General features: G+C 38.8%; 2 protein-coding genes across 9 annotated transcripts in view; both read right to left on the bottom strand.

Moving 5' to 3' along the window:
• ZC3H11A (zinc finger CCCH-type containing 11A) overlaps positions 1-24,096 on the bottom strand; it is a 41,343-nt gene extending 17,247 nt beyond the window's left edge. For 4 of the 6 annotated variants that reach the window (XM_027082686.1, XM_027082689.1, XM_027082688.1 and 1 more), the window contains exons 1-7: positions 16,705-17,159; positions 12,002-12,200; positions 10,800-10,919; positions 3,864-3,987; positions 1,331-1,534; positions 1,089-1,205; positions 718-798 (exon numbers count right to left, since the gene is read on the bottom strand). In XM_027082686.1, the coding sequence (XP_026938487.1) occupies positions 718-798; positions 1,089-1,205; positions 1,331-1,534; positions 3,864-3,987; positions 10,800-10,919; positions 12,002-12,055 (700 nt within the window). In that variant the 5' untranslated portion in view covers positions 12,056-12,200; positions 16,705-17,159. Of the gene's footprint in view, positions 1-717; positions 799-1,088; positions 1,206-1,330; positions 1,535-3,863; positions 3,988-10,799; positions 10,920-12,001; positions 12,201-16,704; positions 17,160-23,977 lie in introns of those variants that run through there. The other 2 variants (XM_027082687.1, XM_027082691.1) reach the window with 2 other exon arrangements.
• ZBED6 (zinc finger BED-type containing 6) lies at positions 16,747-23,162 on the bottom strand. Of its 3 annotated transcripts, none has more exons than XM_027082685.1 (2): positions 18,093-23,162; positions 16,747-17,142 (listed from the first exon to the last, which is right to left on the bottom strand). In XM_027082685.1, the coding sequence occupies exon 1, from the start codon at positions 22,244-22,246 to the stop codon at positions 19,304-19,306; it is 2,943 nt and encodes a 980-aa protein (XP_026938486.1). In that variant the 5' UTR covers positions 22,247-23,162; the 3' UTR covers positions 16,747-17,142; positions 18,093-19,303. The 3 variants fall into 3 exon arrangements, with proteins under 3 accessions (XP_026938486.1, XP_026938484.1, XP_026938485.1); XM_027082683.1 differs by having other exon boundaries at positions 16,747-17,183; positions 18,104-23,162; XM_027082684.1 differs by having other exon boundaries at positions 18,104-23,162.
• Positions 24,097-27,556: the final 3,460 nt, after the last annotated feature.

Here is a 27,556-nt window from a genome sequence, read left to right as displayed (position 1 = left end):
GAGGAAGAATTCACCTACTACAAAATGAACTTTTTCCTCTTTTAAGTAATAGTTTAGGGAATTCCCTGGCGGTCCAGTGGTCAGGACTCCATGCTTCCACTCCAGGGGGCATGGGTTCAATAACCTGGTTGGGGAATTAAGATCCTGCAAGCCATGCAATGCGTTCAAAAAAACAAACAAAAAAAACAAAAACCTTATATGCTATTCTTTAGTTATATTTCTCAAAATAAACAAGTTCTTTCAGGTTCTTCATTGTATGTGCCTAGCTCTGAACAGTTAGGGACTGAAACAGCTGCAATGGGTTAAAAAAGCAACTGTGATTTAAATAAGACTGTGTTTTACTTCAAAGAAGCCACAAAAATCAAAATCTATTTGCTCATTTTGGTTGGTGTCAAGTGTCCTTATTATCAGAAGTATCTTTTTTTTTTTTTTGGCTGCATTGGGTCTTCATTGCTGCAGAAGTGTCCTTTCTATTCTTCTGTAGCAACATTCAATCCTCCGTATCAGGATTTCCCTGGTGGTCCAGTGGTTAAGACACCACACTCCCAATGCAGGGGGCCTGGGTTCCATCCCTGGTCAGGGAACTAGATCCCACATGCATGCCGCAACTAAGGAACCTGCCTGCCGCAACTGAGACCCGGGGGAACCAAGTCAATAAATAAATAAATTTATTTATTAAAAAAAAAATCCTCCATGTCAAAACTCCTGATAACTCACCACCTTGCTTCTTTGATTTTTCCTTCATTTTCTTTGATTTAATTTCTTCAAGAGTTTTTATCCCAAAATTCAAACATTCACCTAGGAATGCAAATAGCAACCACATGAGGAACCAGCACCATTTCACCTCTGCAGTTTATTTGTACACAGCTGGCATTCAAATGTTTGTTCAATGAATAAGAGAAATTAAGTGTGTGTGTGTGTGTGTGTGTGTGTGTGTGTGTGTGTGTGTGTGTATAATGGGCGCAAGGAAGATGGAGGTGGTGGTAATCATGAACTAAATTTCAAAGGTATTTAAAATAGTCTGGACTCACTCAACAGTGTTGTAAGATTTATGAGCAGGAACCAGCATCAATATAGCCTCTTCTTACCTTGTTTTAAATTGACCCCAGGTTTCCGGGCAGAAGCCACTCGTAATCCATTATGAACTTCAGGAGTTGGTTGCAGGGTAGGTGTTTTGGTTTCATCACCTTCCTCAGAAAACTGATCTATATTATCAAAATTTAAGGCAAATTCCCAATTAAAAACAGGTCTACTAGAGCTTCAAGTCTGATTCTAATTCACTAAGTTACCCTGATCATTTACTTGCCTTAAAGAAAGAGCTAAAGCTTACCATCATCATCTTCATCATCATCTGCAGCATTGATTACCACTGGTGGATGTGTAGGGCTAGGAACATTTTCTGAACTTTCTACTTTCATAATACTTCGCAGTTGAGGAGAGGGATTAGACTGGACAGATAATTTGCTCTGTTGAACTGTGAGCTGGCTAGCCTTCACTTCCTCTTCTGGTGACTCAGGCACAGTGGGCAACACAGCTAGACATACAAAGTTAGTCATAAATTAAAAATAGAAGATACAGTCCCAATTCATCAAAAATCTCTGACAGAACAGTATGGAGGTTCCTTAAAAAACTAAAAATATAACTGCCATATATCTCAGCAATCCCACTACTGGGCAAATACCCTGAGAAAACCATAATTCAAAAAGAGTCACGTACCACAATGGTCATTGCAGCTCTATTTACAATAGCCAGGACATGGAAGCAATCTAAGTGTCCAACAACAGATGAATGGATAAAGAAGATGTGGCACATATATACAATACAATATTACTCAGCCATAAAAAGAAACAAAATTGAGTTACTGGTAGTGAGGTGGATGGACCTAGAGTCTGTCATACAGAGTGAAGTAAGTCAGAAAGAGAAAAACAAATATCATATGCTAACACATATATATGGAATCTAAAAAAAAAATGGTTCTGATGAACCTAGGGGCAGGACAGGAATAAACACATAGACGTAAAGAATGGACTTGAGGACACGGGGAGAGGGAAGGATAAGCTGGGACGAAGTGAGAGAGTAACACTTACATATATACACTACCAAATGGAAAATAAATAGCTAGTGGGAAGCAGCTGCATAGCACAGGGAGATCAGCTTGGTGCTCTGTGACCACCTAGAGGGGTGGGATAGGGAGGGTGGGAGGGAGATGCAAGAGGGAGGAGATATGGGGATATATGTATAGCTGATTCACTTTGTTATAAAGCAGAAACTAACACACCATCGTAAAGCAATTATACTCCAATAAAGATTTTTTTTTTAAAAAAAAAATCTCCAACCACCTATCTTAAGTTTGGTGATTTTCTTTGAGCATTATGTCCTTTTAATTCATGTCTTTTAATTAAAATTTTAATCTGGGCTTCCCTGGTGGCGCAGTGGTTGAGAGTCCGCCTGCTGATGCAGGGGACACGGGTTCGTGCCCTGGTCTGGGAAGATCCCACATGCCGCGGAGCGGCTGGGTCCGTGAGCCATGGCCGCTGAGCCTGCGTGTCCGGAGCCTGTGCTCCACAACAGGAGAGGCCACAACAGTGAGAGGCCCGCGTACCGCAAAAAAAAAAAAAAAAAATTTTAATCTAATTTTTAATTTCCCCATTTTCCCAATTAGGTTTTAAACTCCCAGGGAGGGAAAATGTGGCTTTCAACTAGTAACTATTCACTGCACATAAACACACTCAAAGTGGGTGCTCAAAACAGAGAATAAACAGGAAGCTAGATGCACAGCAACTATTTACAAATTCTAGACATTAAATTTTAATACTAAAATTCTAGGCTCTTTGATCAAGAAGCAGCTTTTTAAAGAGATAGCGGGCAATACTTCTGAATTATACCAGAAAGGGGTGAGCCTTTTTCCCCTTAAATAGAGATAAAAATATATATCCATCAAATTTTAATCACATAGCAGATGTGGCTTTAAATGGCTGATCACTCCACTAGGAAATTACTTTAAAAGGACTTTAAATACTAGCTTTTGGCAGAGTGTAAGTTTCATTTTAGATTACACCCTAGAGCAGGGGCAGTGTTAGCAAATGTTTTTCTGTAAAGAGGTATATAGTAAATATTTTAGGCCTTGTAGATCTTGTCTCAACTACTCAACTCTGAAGCAGTAGCACAAAATCTGGCCACAGGGGCTTCCCTGGTGGCGCAGTGGTTGAGAGTCTGCCTGCCGATGCAGGGGACACGGGTTCGTGCCCCGGTCTGGGAAGATCCCACATGCCGCGGAGCGGCTGGGCCCGTGAGCCATGGCCGCCGGGCCTGTGCTCCAAAACGGGAGAGGCCACAACAGTGAGAGGCCCGCATACCGCACAAAATAAATATAAATAAATAGATAAAGCTTGTGTTTCCTTATTTAAAAAAAAAAAAAAATCTGGCCACAGAAAATATATAAACAAATGGGCAGGGCTTCATTTCAATAAATCTTTATTTTACAAAACAGGTGGAAGACCAGACTTGCCAACACCCCTGGCCTGGAGAATCAAGTTTCTTTTGAAAATCTCTATAGATATGATAAGAAAATGGGAAATGAGGTAATAAGCTGTAGTAATCTAAACTATCTTGCCAAGAAACATTTGTGAAGCAGCATGGATTTTGGAAACAAAGTTTTAATCGTGACTGCTATTTTATTGGCTTATGACTGTGTACAAGTCATTTAACCTTAATAAAGTTCAATTCCCTCATCTGTGAAGTGAAAATAATACTGCTCTCTCACAAGACTAAAAGAAGGCAATGTTTATAAAGTACTCTGTACATTGTGCATGTAGGTGTTCATTATACAGTAACTATTCTTTCAAAATTGAAACGAATCTCACTTTTGCTTGGAGGTAGGAAAAGGCCATCAACAAAACGTCCTCTGTTGTGATGAAAAGCACAGTTTAGTTTCTGACATCCCACTGGCTGATTTTCCCAATAACAAGGAATCTCACTGCGTTTTTTCTGTAAGAGGAAAAACACATTATTTTCAAATAAAAAATAGTGTGACCTGTATTAATTTGGTCATGTTTTCTGGACAAAGTTCATACAAGGTTAAAAAATCTGAGGCATGTGAAATGATTTTGAGTATGAGGAAGAAGGGCTGCTGAAAGTAACTTATTCTAGCATGACAGAGAGATGAAAGGAACAGGGAAGTAGTCTGCTATTCTTTCCTCCTTGCCCTAATCCTTGAACTCCTAAATGTCTACATTTAATTTAGAAAAGCAGGGTAATATAGTAGGTAAGACTATGGAATCAAGGATAAGAGTCAAGAATCTCTATTATGTTACTTATTGACCATGTGATGTCAAATAATTTAATACCTCTTAGTCTCACTTTCCTCAGCTATAAAATGGGAGTAACAGTAGCTATTAATTAGTTTCTCATGAGAGTTAAATGAAATAATGTACATGAAGCACTTAGCACACAGAAAAGACGCAATAAACTGCAGTTATTATTTGAAGCTGAGAGTTCAAGACTTGGAAAAATTCTTCCTCTTCCCATTCGTGACTTCTAAAGGTTCATGTAACACACTAGGATGGTTATCTTTCCTTCCCAAGCTACCTCGCTCTTATAAAGGGGAACAAGAAAAACAAGAATACTGGTACATCTAGAATGATTTGCTGGATAACAGGATATATGTCCAAGAGAAACACATACATAAGTTCTAATATACACATTAGATGTATATAAAGAATATTCAAAGAACACTATTTGTAACAGCTCCAAAATGGAAACAAACCAAATGTACATCAACACTAGAAAGGATAAATACATTGTAGTATATTCATAAAATACAATGCTATCCAGTAATGAGAGGGAATAAACTTAACACCATGGGTGCAGAACGAAAGAAGCCAGACACAAAAGAGCACATCCTGTGTAATTCCATTTATGTAAAGACCAAAACAGTTAAAACTCCTCTATTGCAGAGTAGTCAAGACGGTGATTAGTTTTGGGGGTGTGGTGAGTGACAATGAAGAGATAAAGGGGGAAGACAGAGTGTTGGAAATGTTCTATTTCTTGATCAGGGTGCTGGTCTAGTAAGTATATTCACTTTGTGAAAATTCTTCAACTTGTAAGATTATGATATGTGCACATTTCTATATATACTTTAACAAACAGTTCAATAAAGAAAAAAAAAGACGTGATAAGCACTTCTGAAAAGCAACTAAATTCTGATTAATAACCTGCATTATGTTGGATCTCTCATAATAAGCAGCCTAAGGATTAAATTTCCAGGAAAGAACAGAAGCACTACTTCAGAAATCTTTAAATATGGAGGAAAGAAACAGAGGAACAATGACCATTACAAAAAGATCCTTAAATGTATCAAAAGGGGCAAAGATCCCAATATCTACTATATTGGGAGACTGATAATTTGATAATACACTGTGTTGGTAGGGATGTGGAAGAATCATGGAGTCCCACATACTGATAATGAAAATATAAATTAGCTCAACATCTCTGAAAGTGACTGGGTAAAAACTACGTAAAAAATTTATGTCCTGCATTTACTGCCACATATTTTTAAAAAGTATAGCAAATAGGGCTTCCCTAGTGGCGCAGTGGTTGGGAGTCCACCTGCCGAGGCGGGGGATGCGGGTTTGTGCCCCGGTCCGGGAGGATCCCGCGTGCCGTGGAGCGGCTGGGCCCGTGGGCCGTGGCCACTGGGCCTGCGCGTCCGGAGCCTGTGCTCCGCGGCGGGAGAGGCCGCAGCAGTGAGAGGCCCGCGTACCGCAAAAAAAAAAAAAGTATAGCAAATAACTTTGCCTCTGAAAAAACTGGATAGAATTTATTAGTCTCCCGTTACACTTAAAAGGTAGGTATAATAGATACCATTGTTTTTTAGAATAACAACAATTATTCTATTACTCCTTGAGGCAGAATCTAATGCCAATCTTCCTTGCTCCTGGATTTTTGTTTGCTTAAGTTTTTACTTCTTTCCTGAAAGCAATCTTCAAATTACTGGATGACTACTGTGATAGCATCCTCTTTATACAGGAGTCACATGACGTTTATTTGATCTGTTTAATACTTTTACTGAATTTTGTTTCAAAATAAAAAGTAATACATAAGCAAAGAAGATGACTTGGAAAATAAAATTAATGCCTGTTAGGCCATTCCCCAGTGAGAGTCACTTATTTTGGTATAGAATTCTTTTTCTTAAAAAACAAAAACAAAAACCTGTAGAATGTATTGATTCACACTTAAAAGAAAGTTCTTCCATATAATTCTGTACATTTTCACTTAGCAATGCATCCTCCATAGTAACATTCTCCTGTATGATTACTCCTCTTTTTTTTTTTTTTTTTTTTTGCGGTATGCGGGCTTCTCACTGCTGTGGCCTCTCCCGTCGCGGAGCACAGGCTCCAGACGCGCAGGCTCAGCGGCCATGGCTCACGGGCCCAGCCGCTCCGCGGCATGTGGGATCCTCCCGGACCGGGGCACGTACCCACGTCCCCTGCATCGGCAGGTGGACTCTCAACCACTGCGCCACCAGGGAAGCCCCTCCTTTAACTTTTTAACAGTAACATAGCACATGGTCCAAAGATATATAGTTAATGCTCACATTATTTAATTAGCAAATACTGAACAATTCTGCTCAAGGAAACAGAGTTGGGTTCCTGAAAGCTCTTGGTCACATTTTCATCAAGCGATCAATACATAATCTTGTTTGATGTGTGTCTGTGTTTAAAGACACCTTATTTAATAAATATCACTGGGGACTTCCCTGGTGGCGCATTGGTTAAGAATCCGCCTGCCAATGTAGGGGACACAGGTTCAATCCCTGGTCTGGGAAGATCCCACATGCTGCGGAGCAACTAAGCCCATGTGCCACGACTACTGAAGCCCGCATGCCCTAGAGCCCGCGCACCACAACTACTGAAGCCCGCACACTCCAGGGCCTGCGTGCCACAACTACTGAGCCCATGTGCTGCAACTACTGAAGCCTGTGTGCCTAGAGCCAGTGCTCCACAACGAGAAGCCGCCACAATGAGAAGCCCGCACACCGCAATGAAGAGTAGCCCCCACTCGCTGCAACTAGAGAAAGCCTGTGCACAGCAACAAAGACCCAATGCAGCCAAAAATAAATAAAATTTTAATAAATAAATAAGTATCATTGATTCATTAACACTGAACTCAAGGTCAACAGCGCTGTAACTCACACCTGAATGAAGCTTATCGAACACTCGTGTTTTCTACACAAGGCACATAAGAGCTTTCTTGCACTTAGGGACATTACATACAGCACTTCAGCACTACACTTGGGGGCCATTTAAAACAGCAAAATCACAAACAAAAAGCACAAAAATGCAAACAAACATGGCACTAAATAGATCATGAAGAGGACATCTGTACTGATTCTGGGGTTATAAATTTTAGCACATATACAAATTTGCAAATATGGAACCCATGAATAATGAAAGTCGATGCATCTAGAAAGGGGGGTATACAGTAAACCGACTCCTTACCATTCCCATCTCCACTCTCCTATAGCCATTGTTGTTAGGTTTCTCCTTTATACTTCCAGAGATATTTAAAATGCATATATGAGTGAAAAACAAATATAAATTCTTTTCCTTATCTTTTTTTTTAACACAAATGGTAGTATATTACACACTTTATTCTGTCCTTTGCTTTTTCAGTGACACTATATCCTGATCTTTTCATATAAATAAATAAGTAGTATCCCTTTAAAATTTTTTGGTAACAGCTGCCCAGCACTCCACTGTATGAATGTAATAAAATTTATTTTAAATGAAGGTTCGGTTGCTTCATACACTTTACATATTACAAATTACGTTACAATGAGTAATTCTGCAGAGATCTCATTTTGCACATGAGTACAGATGAGACAAAGGTACAAGTAGTTAGTAGTTTTGAAAGATGCAGCCAAACAAGCCTCTGTGCAAAAAAGAGTTAACAGAGTAGCCTAGCCCTAAGCCTGCAGTCCTCAGATAGCCTGCTTGTAAGGCTGGTCCTTTCCCGGCATGTGGGAAATTGGCTCTTATAATGCTCCTGGTCAGTTAACTGATCACTGTGCCTGGACTGTTCATGCAAACAATATGGCTTATGCTGAACACCTGACATCCTTCTAGGAGACTAGAGTTTTGGTATGTGTTAGGTAGAGGGTGCCTATGTGACCAGTCCCAATAAAAAAATTTGGATGCTGATCTAATGGGCTTCCTTGGGCAAAAACACCCCACACATGTTGCTGCATTTTCACCACTGGGGGAAATGTATGTTCTTTGTGACCCCTTATGGGAGGGAAAGATAATAAAAGAAACCCACACATGGATTCCTCCAGTCTCTGTGTTTTTTTCTTTTATGATCAGTGTAACCTTACTATATCACTGTAATAAATCTTAGCCATGAATAAACCATATGCCAAGTCCCACGAGTTTTTTAGAAAATCTCCAAACGCAGATGTTCTTAGAGACTGATACACCTTTCCTAGGAGTTGTGCCAGTTTACACTCTGCTCGCAATGTTACAACATGATCTTTTGAAAGTTCCAGAGTATTTCTTTTTCTGAATGTATTTAGTGAATTCCCTATTTGGAAGACAGCATAGAATGTAGCTGAGAGACCATAAATCTGAAACCAGAATGGAGTAGTTATATAACCACAGGCATACAAATTGCATATTTAGTCTCTTTCTTCTTTCCCCACCCCCTCTCAAACAATTCAGTCCAAAGTCATTAGGTGAAGCTGAGAGAGGTAGGCATCCATGTTGGGCTCTTGCAAGTGCCCCAGAGCAAGGTGTTGGAGGTTGACTGAGATGAGGAAGGTATCCATGTGACAAGGTGGAACCAGCTCATAGGGTGTCAGGGTTAGTAAGGCATTTGTGTAGGAGGATGGCCTGGCACAAGGTTGGCGCCTGAGAAGGGTGAGCAAGGCTTTTATGCAGAAGGGATCCTAATGTAGGGTGAGGAGGGTATACTCATGGAGTGTCAGCCTAGAATGGGCATCAAAGATCAAGTGAGGTGAGGAAGGCAGGCTCTTCTGAGTGGGTCCTGGTATAGTCAGAGAATGAGCAGGGTGAGGAAAGCAAGCATCTCACATGGGAGGGCTGCCCAACACAGAGTATCAAAGCCCAAGGATGTGAAAAAGGCATCCATGAGGTCCGGAGCAGGGTGAGGAAGGAGTCCTCACAGTGGAGCAAGGTGGGAGGCCTGCCCTGGTACAGGATGTCAGAATAGAAACAAGGTGAGAAAGATGTCCTGTGCAGGAGCAGCCTCATGTGACATCAGAGCCTGAGAGGAAGAAACAGGCTGTAATACACTGTCTAGTTTACGTAACTAGGGGACTGATCAAGTAAGATTAAGAACAATGGAAATCAAGTTTTGGAGAAAAGAGTTACAAGTATGAATAAGGAGAAGCCTACACAAAACACTGTAGTGTTGGTAAATTGGAAGCATCTATGTGAACTCATGATTTTCAATACATAAAATAATAAACAATGATATAAATGTATGTATACACATTTATTCTGTCCACTGCATGCCTGGAAGCAGTGACACTCCAGAAGCAGTTACACTAGAAGGAACCAAGGCTCCTTGCAGAAATGGCTGATTCCACAACTGGAGGAGGAAAAGTACCAGATGAACCTAGATAATCTTGTTAGGCCACAAAGTGAAGACGTGTTCAAAGAATGATGGAAACATCAAAAAGACACAAAAACCAGCTTTAAGGTCTCTTACTGGCCCAAACTGAGTCAACCTGAGGATAACAAATGGTAGTAGTGACATAAAACACATTGAATAAAATAGGAAACCATGAGTTCACACATAAAAAGCTAGAAAAAAAACCTTGAGAACTTGATGAGGAACGGGATAATTACAAGGTCTCCAAGTTTCTCTCCAAAAAATACTTACTAAATACAAAAAGGAAAACTTTATAGTGAAGCAATCTGGTGGATACCACCTTAATGAAGTGATCAAAGTTAACAACACCAGTAATGGGATAATTAATATTGTATGCCACCCAATGATAAGCAATGAGAAGAATAATAAGAGGTGACTCTGTGATATTCCTGCCAAATATACATGACCTGAATTTAGTAATGAGAAAATATCAGATAAACCCAAATTGAGGAACACTCTACAGAATAATTGTCCTCAAACTACCAAAAATGTCAGGGCCAATGAAAGGCAAGAAAAAACTAACTGTTCTAGACCCAGAAGGAGACTGAAGAGTTATGGCAACTATATGCAACACTTGATTCTGGCCTCACTCCTACTGCAATAAAGGACATCACTAGTACAATGGCAAAACTTGAATGGGATCTGAGGATTCAATGAAAATAATACATATATGTTAATTTTCTAATTTTGATGGTTGTATCACAGTTATGGAAGACAGTATCTTTCTTGTTTGTAGGAAACAGTCATGAAAGTATTTGGAAGTGATAGGAAATGTCAGTAATTTACCCCTAAATGGCTTAGAAGAAAGTTTTATAATACTGTACTTGCAAGTTTTCTCTAAGTTCAGATTGCTTTAAAATAAACATAGAAATATAAATACCCCCCAAATATACATATATAATTTTTACACTTTGGACAGATTACCAAACTACCTTTAAGAAATATGATACCAATTCATACCATATAACATCTAGATATTAAGTGAACATTTTAATGAGAGAAATTTCAGTAGGTCATTAAAAAAATTTAACTCACATGTTATATGAAATGTTGTTTTTTACCCCCATATTTTTTATTGGCCCATTAGGACACAAGACTACTTACTATAATACAAACTGAAAACTTACATCAATCTCCATGTGCCGAAACCTGCACACCTGTCGAAAACAGCGCCCTTCCTGCCATAATGTGCAAACAGTTTCATTCCCTAATGCAGCTTCACAGTGACGGAATGGACAGCTGTCACCCTGTAAACAAGAGAATAATACAGAAAAGAACTGTGGTACCAAACTAGATCCCAGGCAAAATGTTCCCTGTACATTTCTTGGTATCTAGACAAACACAAAGCAGTAAGGAGAGACAGATAAAGTAGAAAACAACTGGGATGAGATGACACGAACAATGTGAGGTCAACAAATTTTTAATTTCCTAAAACCTATTTCTTGACAGCATCCTACATCTGATCTGACAACATGAATGACACAAGCTGAGAGACGGGGCTGAAAAAGACAAATGGGAGTATTAGGTACTGTTTAAAAATATATTTTACTGTTAATCTTCAAAACCATTTCATACATCCTGACTTGTGTAACTAGTTTTTAATGGAAAATCAGAAAGTTAATAGATTAGAATTTAAGTATAATTCCATACTTCACTATGTATTTCATACAACGTTAATATCTGAAACAAAATGCTACTGTTGTGCAACTTGCTATATAAAATCAAAGCTTTGCTCAAAACTGACAATTTTAAACATAGCACCAATATGATTTAAGAAAAATTTTTGAAAAAAAATACACATGCATAGAATTAGTCATAAAAGAACAGAAAACAGCAGACAGATCTAAATGGAGCTATAGAAGAATCAAGCTGAAAAACAGGAAGCTCTGACAAAGAAAAAGCAATAAAGCTGCAAAAGCTTATTTAGAAAATGGCTTTAGTATTCAGCAGGAAATCTTAAGCAAGAAGTCAAATTCAACCCACCCATTCATTTAACACAAAGTAAATAAAAGCAAAGTTGGCCAGCCACAGTTAAAGTGTTCCTAATTCCGAAAGCACCCTGAACAGATTAATTACAGCTAGAAGAACACTGAATGATGATTAAATGCTATGAACCTTTTTATTTTTGGAGAATATGGAGAACATAAAATGAAGAGAAAAAAATGATGAAGAATGAATTCCCTTAGGAATGCTACCCTTTACTAAAAACTGACAGCAGATAATAAATAGCTGAGCAAAACACAGAGACGACTTGGTATATTGGGAAAATCTTACCCAATTTTATTAGGGAAATCATAGAAAGAAATGATTTAGAGATGCCAATTCTTACTTTAGTACATGTAGAATAGAAAAAAAAATAGCAGTCTTCTCCTTGATTAGGCATGCTGAGTAGATCCTCAGATGAGAAGTGGCTTCTTGAAAACAAGCCACTGCTTCCTCAAGGCGAGGACCAGCTCCAAGTCCTCTTGATATGGGTTTAATCTTCCAAAAGACAACTCAATCACAGGAATTGTCTTTTAAACGTAATCCTAAAATGAGAAGTCAATGAACGAAAGTATTTCAGGTAAATTCTTCCAACTTTCTCCTCCAAATCACCTTGACCAATGAGATCACATTGTTAAAACCAAATTTTAATTGTATTAGTATGTCTATATTGCCTATAACAGAGCCTTATGAAAACTGATTCACATTTTATTCTGATGTGAAAGTTGTACATTCTCATCTACAATGTAAAAGTTTTGTTAAGAATAGTCATGCTTCTTTCTTTTGCACTCTCTATGGTGCTTCAGCATAACCTAGGTAAGCACTGCACGCTCAATAAATGATCTGCAGTTTAGATTATTAATGGGACTTGGATTATTTTACACAAGATAATTTGCTAAATCTACATTTCTGACAAACCAGATTTTTTTTCATCTAACAGAAGTTCCAATATTTTCACAAGCATTTTTGTTATTTCAAAAGTATATAATTATAAGTATGTGGGAAAAACTGTCTCACTAGAAAAATTGGTGAAACAATTACTCCTGAAAAATCTGTAGAGCTAATAGCTAATATAATTAAGATGGACAAAGAGCTGCACACCAATTGCAAACAAGGAGCAAAAGAAGTTCTCAGGGCTTGACCCATAAAATAGTGCTTATGCAAAATGACCAATATTCCCTCCCGCCTCAGTCCTTGCCATACCCAGGCCCCCTGCACTAAAGGGTTCAAGAAAGAAAGCTTCTAGAGAAGTAAAAATACATGACAAGAGCACAAGCCAGAATTTGGAAGGGGTTTCTACAAACTCCTACATCAGAAGATCAGGTTTCAGAAACACTGATCTAGGGACTTCCCTGGTGGTCCAGCGGTTAAGACTCTGTGCTTCCCCTGCACAGGGCGTGCAGTCGATAGGGGAAGTTCTGCATGCTGAGAGGTGCGGCCAGAAACAACAAAAACAACAACAGAAACACTGAGCTACAATTTGAAATCAGCTGAATCAAATTCCTTCATATTTCCTACTAACAATTCCTAATCCAAGAACAGCAGGCCATGACAAAAACCAGCCTTTAAGTCAGCAACCAAGGTTAGAAGAGTTATGTTACTAAACATACCTTCAAAATGTACATACCCTATGACTTCCAATTCCATTTCTAGAATTTATCCTGAGATTAAAATTCAACAAATATGCAAAATAATAGTGCATAAGAAAGTTCATCACCATCTTCTTCTAACAATGGAAAACCACTGAGAAACCTAAATGTTCAAAAACCGATGCATCTATAAGCCAAGGAATGACACGGATTGCCAGCAAACACCAGAAGCTAGAAGAAGCAAGGAAGGATCATTTCCCTACAGGTTTCAGAGAGAGCATGACCCTGCCAACACCTTTTCAGACTTCTGGACTCCATAACTGTGAGATAATAAATTCCTGTTGCTTTAAGACACCCAGTTTGTGGTACTTTGTAATGGAAGTCCTAGGAAACTAACACAGATTATAAATACAGTCAACTAAACTTTGACAAAGGAGCAAGGCAATGTCAATGGAGAAAGGATAGTCTTTTCAATAAACACTCCTGGAAGAAGTGGACAAAAGATTGAAACAGACACCTCACCAAAGAAAACATACAGATGACAAACAAGCATATGAAAAGATACTCAACATCACAGGGAATTGCAAATTCCTTTTAGAAGAGCTAAAATCCAAAAACATACCACCAAATGCTGGTGAAGATGAGTAGCAGGAAGAAGTCTAGAAGAACACGGACCAAAATGTTAGCAGTAGTTACGGCTATGGTAGTAGAATTACAGGTGGCTACTGATTATTTTGTTTTATGCTGAGAATAACATTAAGTTTTCTAATATAATGCAACACAGACATAAAAAATTTAAGTTTGCCCTAACTGACCTGACCATCACTGATCCACAAAGGACTGGACCTTTAATAGCACCTCACCAATCCACTACCAGGATTCCTCTGACCGCAAACACAGGGAATGCATTCCGCCTTGTAGGGTACACCAAAAGGTAACTTTAAAAATTGGGGGGGAGGGGGACGTCCCTGGTGGTCCAGTGGTTAAGACTCCACGCTCCCAATGCAGGGGGCCCAAGTCCGATCCCTGGTCAGGGAACTAGATCCCACATGCTGCAACTAAGACCCAGTGTGGCCAAATAAATAAATAAATATTTAAAAATTGGCAGGAGACGGGCTTCCCTGGTGGCGCAGTGGTTGAGAATCTGCCTGCCGATGCAGGGGACACGGGTTCGTGCCCTGGTCCGGGAAGATCCCACATGCTGCAGAGCAACTAAGCCCGTGAGCTACAACTACTGAGCCTGCACTCTAAAGCCCGTGAGTCACAACTACTGAAGCCTGCTCACCTAGAGCCTATGCTCCGCAGCAAGAGAAGCCACCGCAATGAGAAGCCCGCACACAGCAACAAAGACCCAATGTAGCCAAAAATAAATAAAATAAATTTTTTAAAGAAAATAACATGATCAAAGAGGGTTTATTCCAGGACAAAAAATGGTTTAATACTGAGAAATTCATTACATTAATAGAATAAAGGGGGGGCTAAAAACAGAAACTCTATGGTATCTTAAGATTTCAAAAACAGAAAAACGGTGGAAAATAAAGATTGAAAATTATAATTTTTTAAAGTTAAAATGGCTTAACAAAAAAGAAAGCTACAACACAACATCTACTCCCAGTAAAAACTCTTTGTAAATTACAAGGAACCTCCTTAGCATGAATGTACTAATTCATCAGAAACTATCAATACATGAGACATGGTAAAACACTAGAGGTAAAGCACTCAAGGCAAAAAAAAAAAAAAAAAGGCAAAAAAAAAGTCTCGCCGTCTGCACCATCATTCAACACTGTTCCAGAGTCCAGTATATGCAATAAGGAAAAAAAAGTATAAAGATTAGAAAGGATGAGGCAAAAAATTTAGTATCTGCACATTATATGCTTGCAAACTATAAAATCTAACAATCAACTAAAGAAATTTAAAATAAGATATTTAAAAGATCAATAAATTTCCTGTGCCAGCAACAATCATTCAGATAATAACACTGAATGCAATTCAATTTCAAAATCTCAGTGATACTTTATTTTTACTGGAACTTGACAGACTGCAAAACAACCTAGAGTAACTGAGAAAAATAAAGAAAATCTTAAAAAGAATGAGAGGCCTTGCGCTTCCTGATATTATCATAGATGTGAAAGATAACATTTAAATGTAATACTGGCAAATAAATGAGTACAAGATTAACAGAATCCAAGCAATTTCTGGAAAAGGTGGCATTTGAAATTAACCAAAAAATTAGCTACCCATTTGAAAAAAACAATTACTACTTCATACAAAAAGGTTCCAAGGGAATAAAAGCAAGCATGGCAAAGAGGCTTTAGCTCACTAAAAGCACTATATAAGATTCTAAATTTGTAACTATGCTGAACAAAAAAACAAGCAATATTTGACAATGCTTAATGGAAGGAAGAGAGGCAATGTCATATAATTACAATCCTTAGACTACTTTTTTTGGGGGGGGGTTCGCGGGCCCCTCACTGTTGTGCCCTCTCCCGTTGCGGAGCACAGGCTCTGGACGCGCAGGCTCAGCGGCCATGGCTCATGGACGTAGCCGCTCCGCGGCATGTGGGATCTTCGAGGACCGGGGCACGAACCTGTGTCCCCTGCATCGGCAGGTGGACTCTCAAACACTGCGCCACCAGGGAAGCCCAGATTACATTTTTAATATAAAATATATAACCACCCAAGTACTGGAAAAAAAAAATGCATGCTATTTTTTTTATAAGCTCAGGATGAAAAACACCTGTCCTTAACATGACACCAAAGTTACAAACCTTAATAAAACTGATGGATTTCACTACATAAAATGAAAAACATTCATATAGCAAAAGGTTTACCAGCAACATGGCCAAAGATTAATATCTTCACTAAAAGGGATGTGTTAAGAACTTTTAAAAATCAAAAAGACTTCATTAATTCAGTAGATTGGTATAATCTCTTTAGGAATTTTAACAATTCTACAAATTCGCATCTAAGAAGTGGTTCAAAGAAATAGTTCACATATATGTGTGTACAGAGCTGTTTTTGGATGCAGGGCTTTTTTGTTTTTAATGGCAAAAACCCAAATGTCTACCAATCAGGGATACATATATTATGGCACATCCATCCATATAAAGGAACACTATGTAGTCATTAGAAAAAGGTGAGGCAGAGCTATGTGTATGGACACTGAACTATGCCACGATAAACTATTAACAGTGCTTTTCTCTGAGGAGGTGGAATTACAGGAAGAGTCCACCTTGTTTATATTGTTTTTACCTTTTTTATAATGTGCATATATTATCAAAAAAAGAGGGGGTAGGGATATTTCCCTCAAAAAAACTAAAAACTCATGAACAATTACAAGAAAAAAATGTGTTGACAATATTTTTTTGATTTTCTTACTGATTCAGGAAAATTATGCCTTAAATTACAAAAATGTTCACTCCTTTAATCAGGGAAAAAAAGAACACATTTCCACACTTACATTATTAGCTGGTTGCTCTCAGCAGCAATGTCTGTGTCTTCACTGAGTTCCAATCTATTACGCCTGTAGGTCGAACCAACACTCAATCCATGAATTAATAATAATGAGGCAGAAAGAATTTTCCTCCTCACATTGCCAAGGAAACCTCTCAGCCACAATTCAAACACAGGGCGTGTTTTTAAAACATCTCCCAACTACTGAGAGATTTAAGTCCATTCAAACAACCTTTGTCAAACTGGAGACAGCTAGGGTTAGTTATCTCCTCAACAAAAAAACAACAAAAAAGAGTTCATATAAAGATGAACTTGAGATTCAAAGAATTATTAAAAAAAAAAAAAGATCCATCTTCCATAGCCGAACAATTAATTTAAAAAGAAAAAAGAAAAAGAACACCAAAATTCAATAAGATCCAATTTCTGGTCTTCAAGATTTCTTCACCTATTAAGAAAAAAACAGAAACCTTCCCCCATCTTTATTATCTGTATAATAAAAACATACTTGTATGTAAAAATATAAAGTGTTTTATGTATAATATACATATACATATATACTAACTGGCTTATACACACACACACACACACACACATACACAAATGTGTAGAAATAAAACATTTGGGTAAGTTTTCCCTTTTAAAATACACTACAAAAGCTTTTAAATTTGGGTTCATTATAAAAATAGTGAACTTCCTCTTCTACCAAAGTATCATGAAGTATATTAATATGTTACACTAAATTTTGCCCAGCCCACAAAATAAAGATGAAGGGAAATCCTTACACATATATCGATGTGTACAATGTGGATGTATATATATCATCACATCATCTTTTATCACCTTCAGGGAGTGTTTAACCAAAAAAGATAGAAATGTATAGTTATAGAGTAACTACAGAGCGGTGCAGCAAGCTGTAGAAGGCAGAGCAGCATTATAGTCATCCTGAACTGGCACTGTCAAAATTACAGAAAGCTTCTATCTAATAAGGGAAGATGTTTTCCTTCTGTTATAGCAACACCAGTGTCACCGGCATGACATTCAATGGTGGCCCTGCAAAGGCTTGCTTATGCAGCCTAGTTCCAAATTCTTTACTAGTGATGGCTTCAACTAAAGACTTTATAATTATCCATTTACTCCAGTTAGTAAAAGGGTAAACTTTTGGAGTTGAAATTTCATTTCACAATGGTACATTTACCATTTAAGAATTTCAAAAAAACGAAAAACAAAAACAAAAAACAATTTTGATACATAGAAATGAGTTCTAAATTTTGAACCAGCCCAGTAACAAAGCAATTTTGATTCTCACGTAATAAATACTACATAATTTCTAGGCTAAATCTTGCCAAATACTACCCAAGACAAAACTAAAATCAAAACTTAAAAAAAAGTGGACACCTTTTACTCACACTTAATACTAGTCAATTTTCCAGGAAATTTTTGGGCAGGGAATATCCCCAAATCTAAAATGAAAAAAAGGAAAAATTGGGATCTTACATTAGTTATTCAGTCTGAAACTTTTAATAGACTTTTACTAAAAGTCATCATTTATGGCCTCCCACTCAATCACAAAAACATACTTCCAGAGTGGAAAGGGACAAGATCAATTGAGATCAATTCTCTCATTTTACCAGTGAGGCAATGATTCCTAACACATGAAAATATTGACTGCTTATTTTTAAATAAGAATTAAGGCCAAAATAATCTCATAGTTAAGAATACAGTATTATGGATCATTCAGTATAATTTTTAAATGACATTTAAGATCACTTAATATCAGAGAAACATTCTGTGGGAAAGGGATACTGGTTTGTCACAGTATACTCATGGGGCTTTCATTCCAATTTCCATTCAATCTTTTTCAATTCTGTAAACTTTCTGTCATTTACCCATAAATAATATAAAAGTAGCTAATCTTTGTTTTTACAATAAAAGTTAAAAAGGGCAATTCAAAGACTAAAAGTAATTTCTTCCTAATTGTTTTCTAATGTTTTCTCTATATATAGACCCAATCTTAAATATAAAGGGCAACTCTATCACACTCAGTAAGTTGAAATTATAACGCTGACCAGTATGAGGAGGCAATTAGGAATTCCTAAATATAAAACAATTTTGTGAACTTTGTTTTTGCCAAGCTGTAAGTATGAATCAGGGTTTTTAAAGAAATAGAAAAATGGTGGTGATGGGGAGAGATACCAGTTTAGTATGCTTTTTCTCTATTTCATTGGTTTCAGAGCAATCAAACCTCCCAGGTTGAGAGAAATTTTTACTTAAAACCAATTACTAGTTCAATCTACCAGCCAGAAATAGCCTAAGGCTTTTCAATGCTGCACTATATTTTTTTAATTAAAAAAGTCTTTTTTTCTCTCAATTGGTATAAACAAAATTTCAAGTGACAGCTACACTGAGTTACTACTATGAAATCTTTAATCTTCACTTTGTCAACATTATATTACCCCTGAGGAATTTTCAGCCCTTTCTGTGTTTTCAGGTTTCCCCAGATTGTGCATAAAGAATAATTAGTATAACTGTATACAACAATTATAGCAATTAGGACACAGTAACATAGCAATAAGTTGCCCATTTTAAATGGAGAAAGGAAAAAGAAATTAAGATAATATTTCTTTTTCATTGCTTTGAATAACTTCATTCTCAGGATCCCAGCTCAGAACCAATGAAGAATAATCATAGTTAACATTTTTCAAGTTCATTTTCAGAAACATCAGCTGTTCTATATTGTCAAAGTCCAGGCTCATGATCTGCTTTGGATGAAAGTGGCTATTTGCAGTAAAGATACATTCAGACTGCCAACTACACATGGGGCAGCTCAGATACTGAATGGCAACTTGGGTCAAAGCTGGCCATACGCTCACCTTCTTCTGCCAGTAAATCAAAGGGTCATCACCTCCTGAGGTCTCTGAATACTTCTCTTTGAAGTATTCATCCACTACTGCCATAGCAGAAGGAAACATGAAGCTTTTGCCTCCAATGGCAACATTATCTGCAGCTGAACTATCAACAGACCCTGAACTGGAGGTGCCTTCTCTTATAGATGAGGTAAATGAATCAGCTCCTACTATGGCTGAGGAACCAGAAGCTTCTGAAGTTGCAATATGGCAGACCTCTGATGAAGATTCCATATAGTTACAAACTTCTTCTGCAAGGATCTGCTTGTAAGTTTCCAAATGTGCACCTTGAGGGAAAAAGTCTTCCAAACTGTTTTTAAAGCAAGGGTCTAACAAAGCAGCCAAGATACAGGGCCTGGATTTGAGCATGGCACTTAATAGGGTATCAGTTTCAAGTTTCAGAGATAAACTGTCTACCAGATTGAGGGCCTGAGTAATACCTCTAACTTGAAAACCTTCTCTGAGTTTCTGCAGGGAAAGGAGTAGATGATGGATTAGGGGTAGCACCTGATTCAATCCTGTGGTCTTCACACTCACTTTCTGGGTGGCCTCCTCAAATGGTTTAAGAATATCACAAACATACGTCATTAGAGTCCACTGAAGGGAGGTGAGCACAACTCCACTGGCTCTACCAAGACTATGGTGAACTGAGTAACAATGCTCCAAGAGCCATTTTAACATATAAAAGGTAGAAATCCAATGGCCAGCTTCATCCTGCTTCAAATTTTTCCATGGAAGTTGGTGATCATTTTGGAATTCTTGTAGTATCTGACGGGCCTTGACTGAATGACTAAAATGATGACAGGTTTTCCTAGCAGCCACTAACATGTTCTCAATGCTTTTGTGCTCACAGAAAAAGTCTTGAATGACTGTATTTAAACAATGCAGAAAGCATGGCACATGGGTAAAACCACCATCTTTGATTGCATGTACTACATTAGAAGAATTGTCAGAAACGATGAAGCTAGGGATGAGGAAATTAGGAGAAAGCCACAGACCAATCTGGTCACTTAATTCTTGTAAAATGTTGGTTATCAAACAGTCTTTGGCCAAACCTGTTACACAGAGAACTGCCCACTTTCTAAAATTGGGGATCCTGCCATTACTGGAAGAAGGTGTAGTTTGCAAAGAGACCCAGTGTACAGTCACAATGAAATAGTCAGTGGATGGGTCATGGGTCCATATGTCCACAGTCAGGTGGATCTTTTGGCTTTGAACATTCTCCAAAGTTAAGAAAATTTTTTCTCTGACCCAATCATATAATTGAGGCACAGCCTTAGTGAAAAAGTAAGTTTCAGATGGTAACCTATAGTCAGGGGCCACAATCTGCATGAACCTCTGAAAGGCTGGAGTTGAGAAATAGTTGTAAGGATGCATATCTTCCACAATCATTTGAATAATTGCTTGACTTATTTGACTTGAGGTTGAATTTTCACAATATGTTGTTTCTTGTTCCTGTGCATGCATTAGAGTGTCTTGCTCTGCAACAGGAATAGGACTCTCAGATCTTCTATTTTCAACCTCTAATACAGGAGGTTCATCTGAATCAGAGTCACTAAGGTCCTCAGCTGTTACATCCTGGCTGCCTGTAGACTTCTCTCCAGGCAAAGTATCACTCAAGAGATCATTTCTCTCAGTCTCAGCTTCATCTAATCCATTTCCAACTGCACCACTGTCTTTGTTGGCAACTGCCCAATGGATGGGATGTGTGGCCTGCAGGTGTCGTTGAAGTGTCGAAGTTCCTAAGTGAGAACCCGGCCTACCCCGGCTCACACTTCTTTTACATATATTACAGACAGCTCTTGAGATGTGCTGAGGATCAGTATAGAAAAAATTCCAAACTGCAGATGTCTTGGCTCTTGTTCCAGGAATTAAGGTATGCTTGACAATGTTACTTTTGATGAGAAATCTCCCTCTTTCTGCCTTCAGGGCATCAGATACTGATTTATCACGTTTCTTCCCCATTCCATTATTATCCAATGGATCAGTAGGGATATATTCAAAGCTTCCACTGCTTCCCGCGGAAGAGGGAGATAAAGGTACATCCAAAGTAAAATCCTCCTCCCCACTAGTAACTCCAAATTTGTTTGCCCTGGTCCAGTGAGGTGAATGCCTTGCCTGCAGATGTCGCTGAAGAGTAGATGTCCCGAGATGGCTACCTGGTTTACCCCTGCTAACACTTTTTTCACAGAGGTTACAAATAGCCCGCCAGGTGTACTGGGGGTCAACATGAAAGAAGTGCCACACGATGGAGGTCTTGGCTCTAGTACTAGGTAAATAGATCTGTTTTTCTATATTGCTCTCAAAAAGACTTTCTTCATCCTGCTCAGGGGCATTGGAAGCCAACAAAGCAGGGGCATCTGCAACTGGCCTCCCAGATACCAAATCCTTACTAAACTTTTTCGCAAGGATCAGTTTCTTTCGTCGCCTTTTCCCCTTAATTCGCAAACCCTTCTTTCTTTTCTTTTTCGCGGGCAATTTTGCCTCTTTATCCAGTCCTTCTGCCACCATCTTTCCCTCTACCACATCTTCATCTGTATTAGACGTAATAGGAACACATCCCAGAATCCCAGCACCACTAAAAGTGCTACATCTTCTGCCAGGAGAGAGTGAGGAAACTGGTACACTTAAGGCACATACACTCATTCTTTTTATGTCTCTGAAATTCGTACCAGAATCTATTGGTGGGTTTACTCCTCAAACAGATATACAGCTGTTCCTCTCTACTTGCATTACCTTTTCTCCAATTTCTATGGGGAGTCAAATTTCCGTTGGACCAATGACTTCCAAACCAGGTTATTTTTGGAGGAAAAATGACAGCAATGGAGAACATTCCCAAACGCTTTCACAGAGGGCTTTAAGATCCCTTCCAACTTTCTGAGTTCTGAATTCAAACAGTCCAATTTACTCATGTTACAGGAAAAAGAACTGAGGCCTACTTTCCCAGAGTAATAGAGTTGATCAGTAGCAGCTAGAAACCAGGTCTTCCAAATCCCAGGTTCATGTTCTTTCTGCTTCAAGAACTATACCTGCTTGAAATGTCTTCAGTTTTTAAAATATGTATTTTGTATGCTGCCTCATGATAGCAACATCAATTTCCCTTAATTCTTAAGTTAATTATTCTCAGTAAATTTCATTTAAACAAAAACATAGTGCATCATTCAACATTCATCGTTTAGGACTGTGATTTGGCAATAAAACCCAAAATGTCAATTCTGGAAAGCTAAATCAGACTCCACATACTGGTCATTAACAGCAAATTCTAGTTGAGGCCTTTCAACTCTAATTAAAAGTAACACAATTTTTTTAAAATGTGGGTACCTAAAAAAAATGCTTTGGGAGTAAAATTTTTAAATTTTACTCAGAAGCTGAATTTTCAATTTACTGTTCGTATGGAGAGTTAATCCATGCTTGGTTTTCAAACATTTTTAGTCTGGAGAAGCATTACAGCCTGTAAATGAGTAACTCCTAGGTTGGACTCTATATGAGCAGCAAAAACTGAAATATTAGCTTTAAACCACTTCCATGCCTTCTCGGTTGATCCCTCCCCTTCCCCCAATACCTACATACATTTACCCTAAAAAGCATCGCTATCACTAGTTCAGCCTCCTTCTCAAGGTCCAGAACCAAGGCCTGGAAGATGTCAACAATATGGGCCTTCCCCATAGGAATCCGCACCGATTATGGGAGTTTAGGGGGTGTTCTTCATTACGGTTTCATCAGTCCTACAAGGAGAACGGAAGTGTCCCTGTTGCTCTTGACTCCGATGCTGAGGGCTGGGAGTGGGAAGTGTAATTAAGGTAGGGAAGGGGTGTAGGATACCGGAATAAGGTCGGTGGCTTTCTGTGTGTGGAGTTTGAGAAAATCTCCCAAGTAGTGGGACCCTGGAGAGGAATGAGAGTAGGTAAAATCAGCTCCTGGCACTCAATTTGACTTAGGCAGCGGGGGTCCGCTCAACTACGGAAACTGTTGCCCCCAAAGAAAGCAATCTAGTGTCAGTTCTCCTCTGGGAGTAGGGAAACAAGTCGGCTTCCTGGGGCTGCTCCGGGCTCCTACAGTTTCACCAACACCGGATGTGGGGGAGGGGAAGAAGGTTCGTTGGGAAAAGGAGCAGGCGCCGTGGGGGTGGGGTGGGGTGAAGTGGGGTGGGGGTGGGGTGGATGGGAGCGGGAGCCTGGGGCTCCCAGCCCGCCCCGGCGACGGCAGCGGCCGGGAGGTGGGGGAGGGGGTCGTTACCGCGGGGCCGAAGGACCCGCTCTGACTTCCCGGGCTAGGCCGCGACCCAGGGGCGAGGGGAGGCCGTGGCCACTCCCCTCGCCCTCTCCCCCACCTCCCCGGTCCCAAGCCACCCGGGAAGCAAAAAACGGGTCTAGTTACCAGAGAACAGAAACTTTACCGAACCGTCGACACTATCCCCGACTCCCGTTTGCTGCCACGTCTTTCTTCTTTCTTAGCCGCTGCCGCCCGCCGTCCTCTCAGCAGCAACAGCAGCAGAAACCCAACACTGCCAGAGTCAAAGATGGCGCCCAGCTACAGGCTCAGCTCTAAGACCCGGCCACTAAAAGTGCCAGCACGACGCAAAGCGCAAAGGTTCTGGGAGATGTAGTTTCCTCTATGAGGCGCGGCTTAAGATGGCTTCCCCGGGTAAGAGAGGGTCACGTGAGAGGAGAGGCGATAAACTGGTGGCGTCCCTTCCTTTATAAAGCACGCGTTTTAGAAAGTTACGGGTGTTTTGAAACCGTCTTTGATTTAAAAAAAAATTTTTAATCAAATTCACGTAATAAGCGAGGAAATCGCGAGAATTGTCTCTACCAGACAGTGGGCGCTCAGTTTATTCTCACCAGAGTGTTTGCTTAATGAATAAATCGTCCAAATCCTGTGTTAATTTGATTTAGAAATAAACTACTTTTTTCTTGCAATGTTGAAGGATTTGTGCATTTATTTTTATTTGAAGAAGTGAAATGGGTTTGAGGGAAGTTTCTTTTATTTCTTAAAACAAATTTTCGTTTTGGAAAAACAATTCATGCTCATTAAGAAGTTGACAAGGATTGAGACGTGAAAAGGAAAAAGATCACTTGCCTACCCACTTCATTATTGATATTAGCCTGTATTTTCCCACTTGAATGTCTTTCCTTTTTTCCCCCGATTATAAAGTAATGCATGAGTTTTTTTTAAAGGTAATAATAGAGAAATGTAAACGTAGAAAGTTTAAATCTGCGTTAACCTCATTCCTGAGAAATAATCTCTCATTAATTTAACATGTATTCTTGCTAACTTTTTTGTATGCAAATATACTTAAATATATTGCACTGATACAGCAGGAGCCCAAGATACCCCCTGGGTTATAGGCTCAACAGAACTTGGATAAAGGATCCATTTCTGCTACTAAGAAAGGATACACTTGATGGTAAAGCTGATGGGATTCCAGGCCTCTTTTATTTCCTCTTGGGCTTGTTTCCCCACCTGCCAGCCTAGTGAGAGCGTCCCAGCCAATCCAGACGGGTGAGTCTCTTCACACTTGAGCTGCTATCTCCTTTTAAAGTGAGAAGCCACAGCATTAGAATCGTAGCACCAATCCCTGTATAACATAACAATACTCTGTTGCCATGTCAACCAGCCCTACAAGTAGGTTCTTGGTAACCAGTTTCTGTCTATGCCACAACACCTAGGGTTTTTCAGTTTAACAGAAGGCTTTCCAAACAGCTGAAATGTTTTCCAGACTAGGACTTTCAAGCCGCATCCAAGACCTAATACGTAACCAAACTGTAGTTTCGGCCTCTCCCAGGAGGGAAATTTTAATTTCCTGGTCAGCACTAGTGAGGCAATCTGCCTGATAAGATTCCCCCCTACCTTTCTCTAAGAAAGGGTAAATTTCCCCAAAAGAATCCACTTTTAACTTCCTTGTCCCACCTGCTTTCTGCCTGTAAAAACCTTCCATTTTATACAACTCCCTCCTTCTATTTGTTAGATGGGATGCTGCCTGGTTCATGAAACGTTGAATAAAGCCAATTTCATCTTTAAATGTACTCGGCTCAAGATTTGTTCTTTAACAATAGTTATATTTAATCAAATCTAAGGTATCATTGATTATAGCGTGCATCTTATTTTACAGGCCTCTAAAAGAAAAAACTGCCGCTTAAACTCTGACAGGCCATTGATCAGAGATATTAAAATTTGATAGGATGTTCATCTCAGAATGAATGAAATACAGTAATTTCAGGATAAGAACAGGCTAAAACTATGCATATTGCTTTGCAACTTGCTTTTTTTCTTCCACTTTACCATTTATCTTGAGTATCTTTTAATGGTCATCAGTGCTTAGAGGCCTACCATATTCTTTTTAACAGCTCTCATACCATGGTAAGGCTGTTTTGCAGTAAATTTCACAAGTTCCTTTTTGATGGAAATAATCCTGTTTCCGTCTCCATTAGTCTCTCCCAAGGGGGAAAAGAGAAATAATGGAGTAATAGGGACACTGAAGAATGCAGAAGTTAAAAGCCTCTGGCTATTAAAAAGAGGGAGAACTAGTTAGGAAATCCTCTGAAGTCCAGGTGGGAACCCACATGGGGATCCCCCCACCCCACCCCATATATACAAACAGAATTCTCAGGGGTGGATGTGGGCTTGCCCCTTGTTTGTTAAAAGGGGATAAATTATCTAGGCCAAGGGCACAATGCCAGATTTTCCCTACTCACACCCCACCTTGATTCTAAATGAATTTCAAACAATCTTTAGACCTCTTCAGTAAGTAATTGACAAAACATTTTACCATGTGCAATGTGAGAGCAAAGGTTTTGTAGAGCCCTCTAGAAAAATAATGCAAAATTATTGAGAATTGATTCAAAAGTGAATATTTAGACTAGGAAAGGAAATCACAATAAATTACACATAAAAAAATCTTGTACTATATATATTACAAACTCAAAAAAGTCATACTTTTTTTTAACCAATAAACTATAATCCTCTATAATAGACTTTTCTATATATTTAGCTGCATAGTTTTTGATTGCCTCTTCATATGACAATCTTGTAATATTTCTATAAAAAGAATAAAAAATACATCAGTCTTCCCTCTGGAATTTTTAATAAAAATAGTTTTATCAATGATAGTTTAGAAAAGTCTCTTATTTCACAGCTTATTGGTCAAATTGGTGAAAATTATAGATTTGTTGTCAAATTTAGGGAAACTTCCATCAAGTTTCTTACATATGTAAGCACTAAGACTTCATAGAATATTGAATTATTTAATATATTCTTGACCAGGAGAGAACAATCACTTTTGCTAGATATATTAGTTATCTATTGCTACATAATAAATTATCCCTAAATTTACTGGCTTAAAACAATGAACATTTATCACCTCACAGTTTCTGTGGGTCAGGAATTCAGGAGCAGTTTAGCTGGGTGGTTCTTGCTCAGGTTCTCTCATGAGATGGTAATCAAGTTGTTGGCCATCTCTACAAGTCATCTGAAGGCTTGACTGGGGCTAGAGGATCCATTTCCAAGCTCTCTCATATAGACCTCAGTTTCTTACCATGTGGACCTCTCCACGGGGCTGCTCAGGATTTTTCCAAACATTAGTTTCTGGTTACATAAATTTCAAACCTTGTCTCTCCTCCACAATGTACATGCCACTTATATCAAGATATGACCTCTGGCCCTACAACTTTGGGTCATAATGCCAGATGAGTCTACATAGCAGGTAATAGGGGTATTGTTGAAAGCCATTTCTACACCTAAATGTCTGGCAATAACTTAACTCTAAGTGACTGTACACCACATAAATAAAACCCAAAATATTTGTATCCCAACTCAACTTCCTCTTAGCAGGATCCCAAAAATGTCCAACAAGGGGAAGGTATTGGAGAGAGAGTCTGAGTGAAAAGAAACAAGGATCTTAGTCATTGCTATGAAAATATCTTACTTATGGAATTTTATGATAACCACATGAGCATA

Source organism: Aethalodelphis obliquidens, unplaced genomic scaffold, assembly GCF_003676395.1.
Source record: "Aethalodelphis obliquidens isolate GAN/ISIS:26980383/991018 unplaced genomic scaffold, ASM367639v1 scaffold48, whole genome shotgun sequence".
NCBI lineage: Eukaryota > Metazoa > Chordata > Mammalia > Artiodactyla > Delphinidae > Aethalodelphis > Aethalodelphis obliquidens.
Note: the sequence above shows the minus strand (reverse complement) of the source record. Positions and strands in the feature narration are given on the sequence as shown.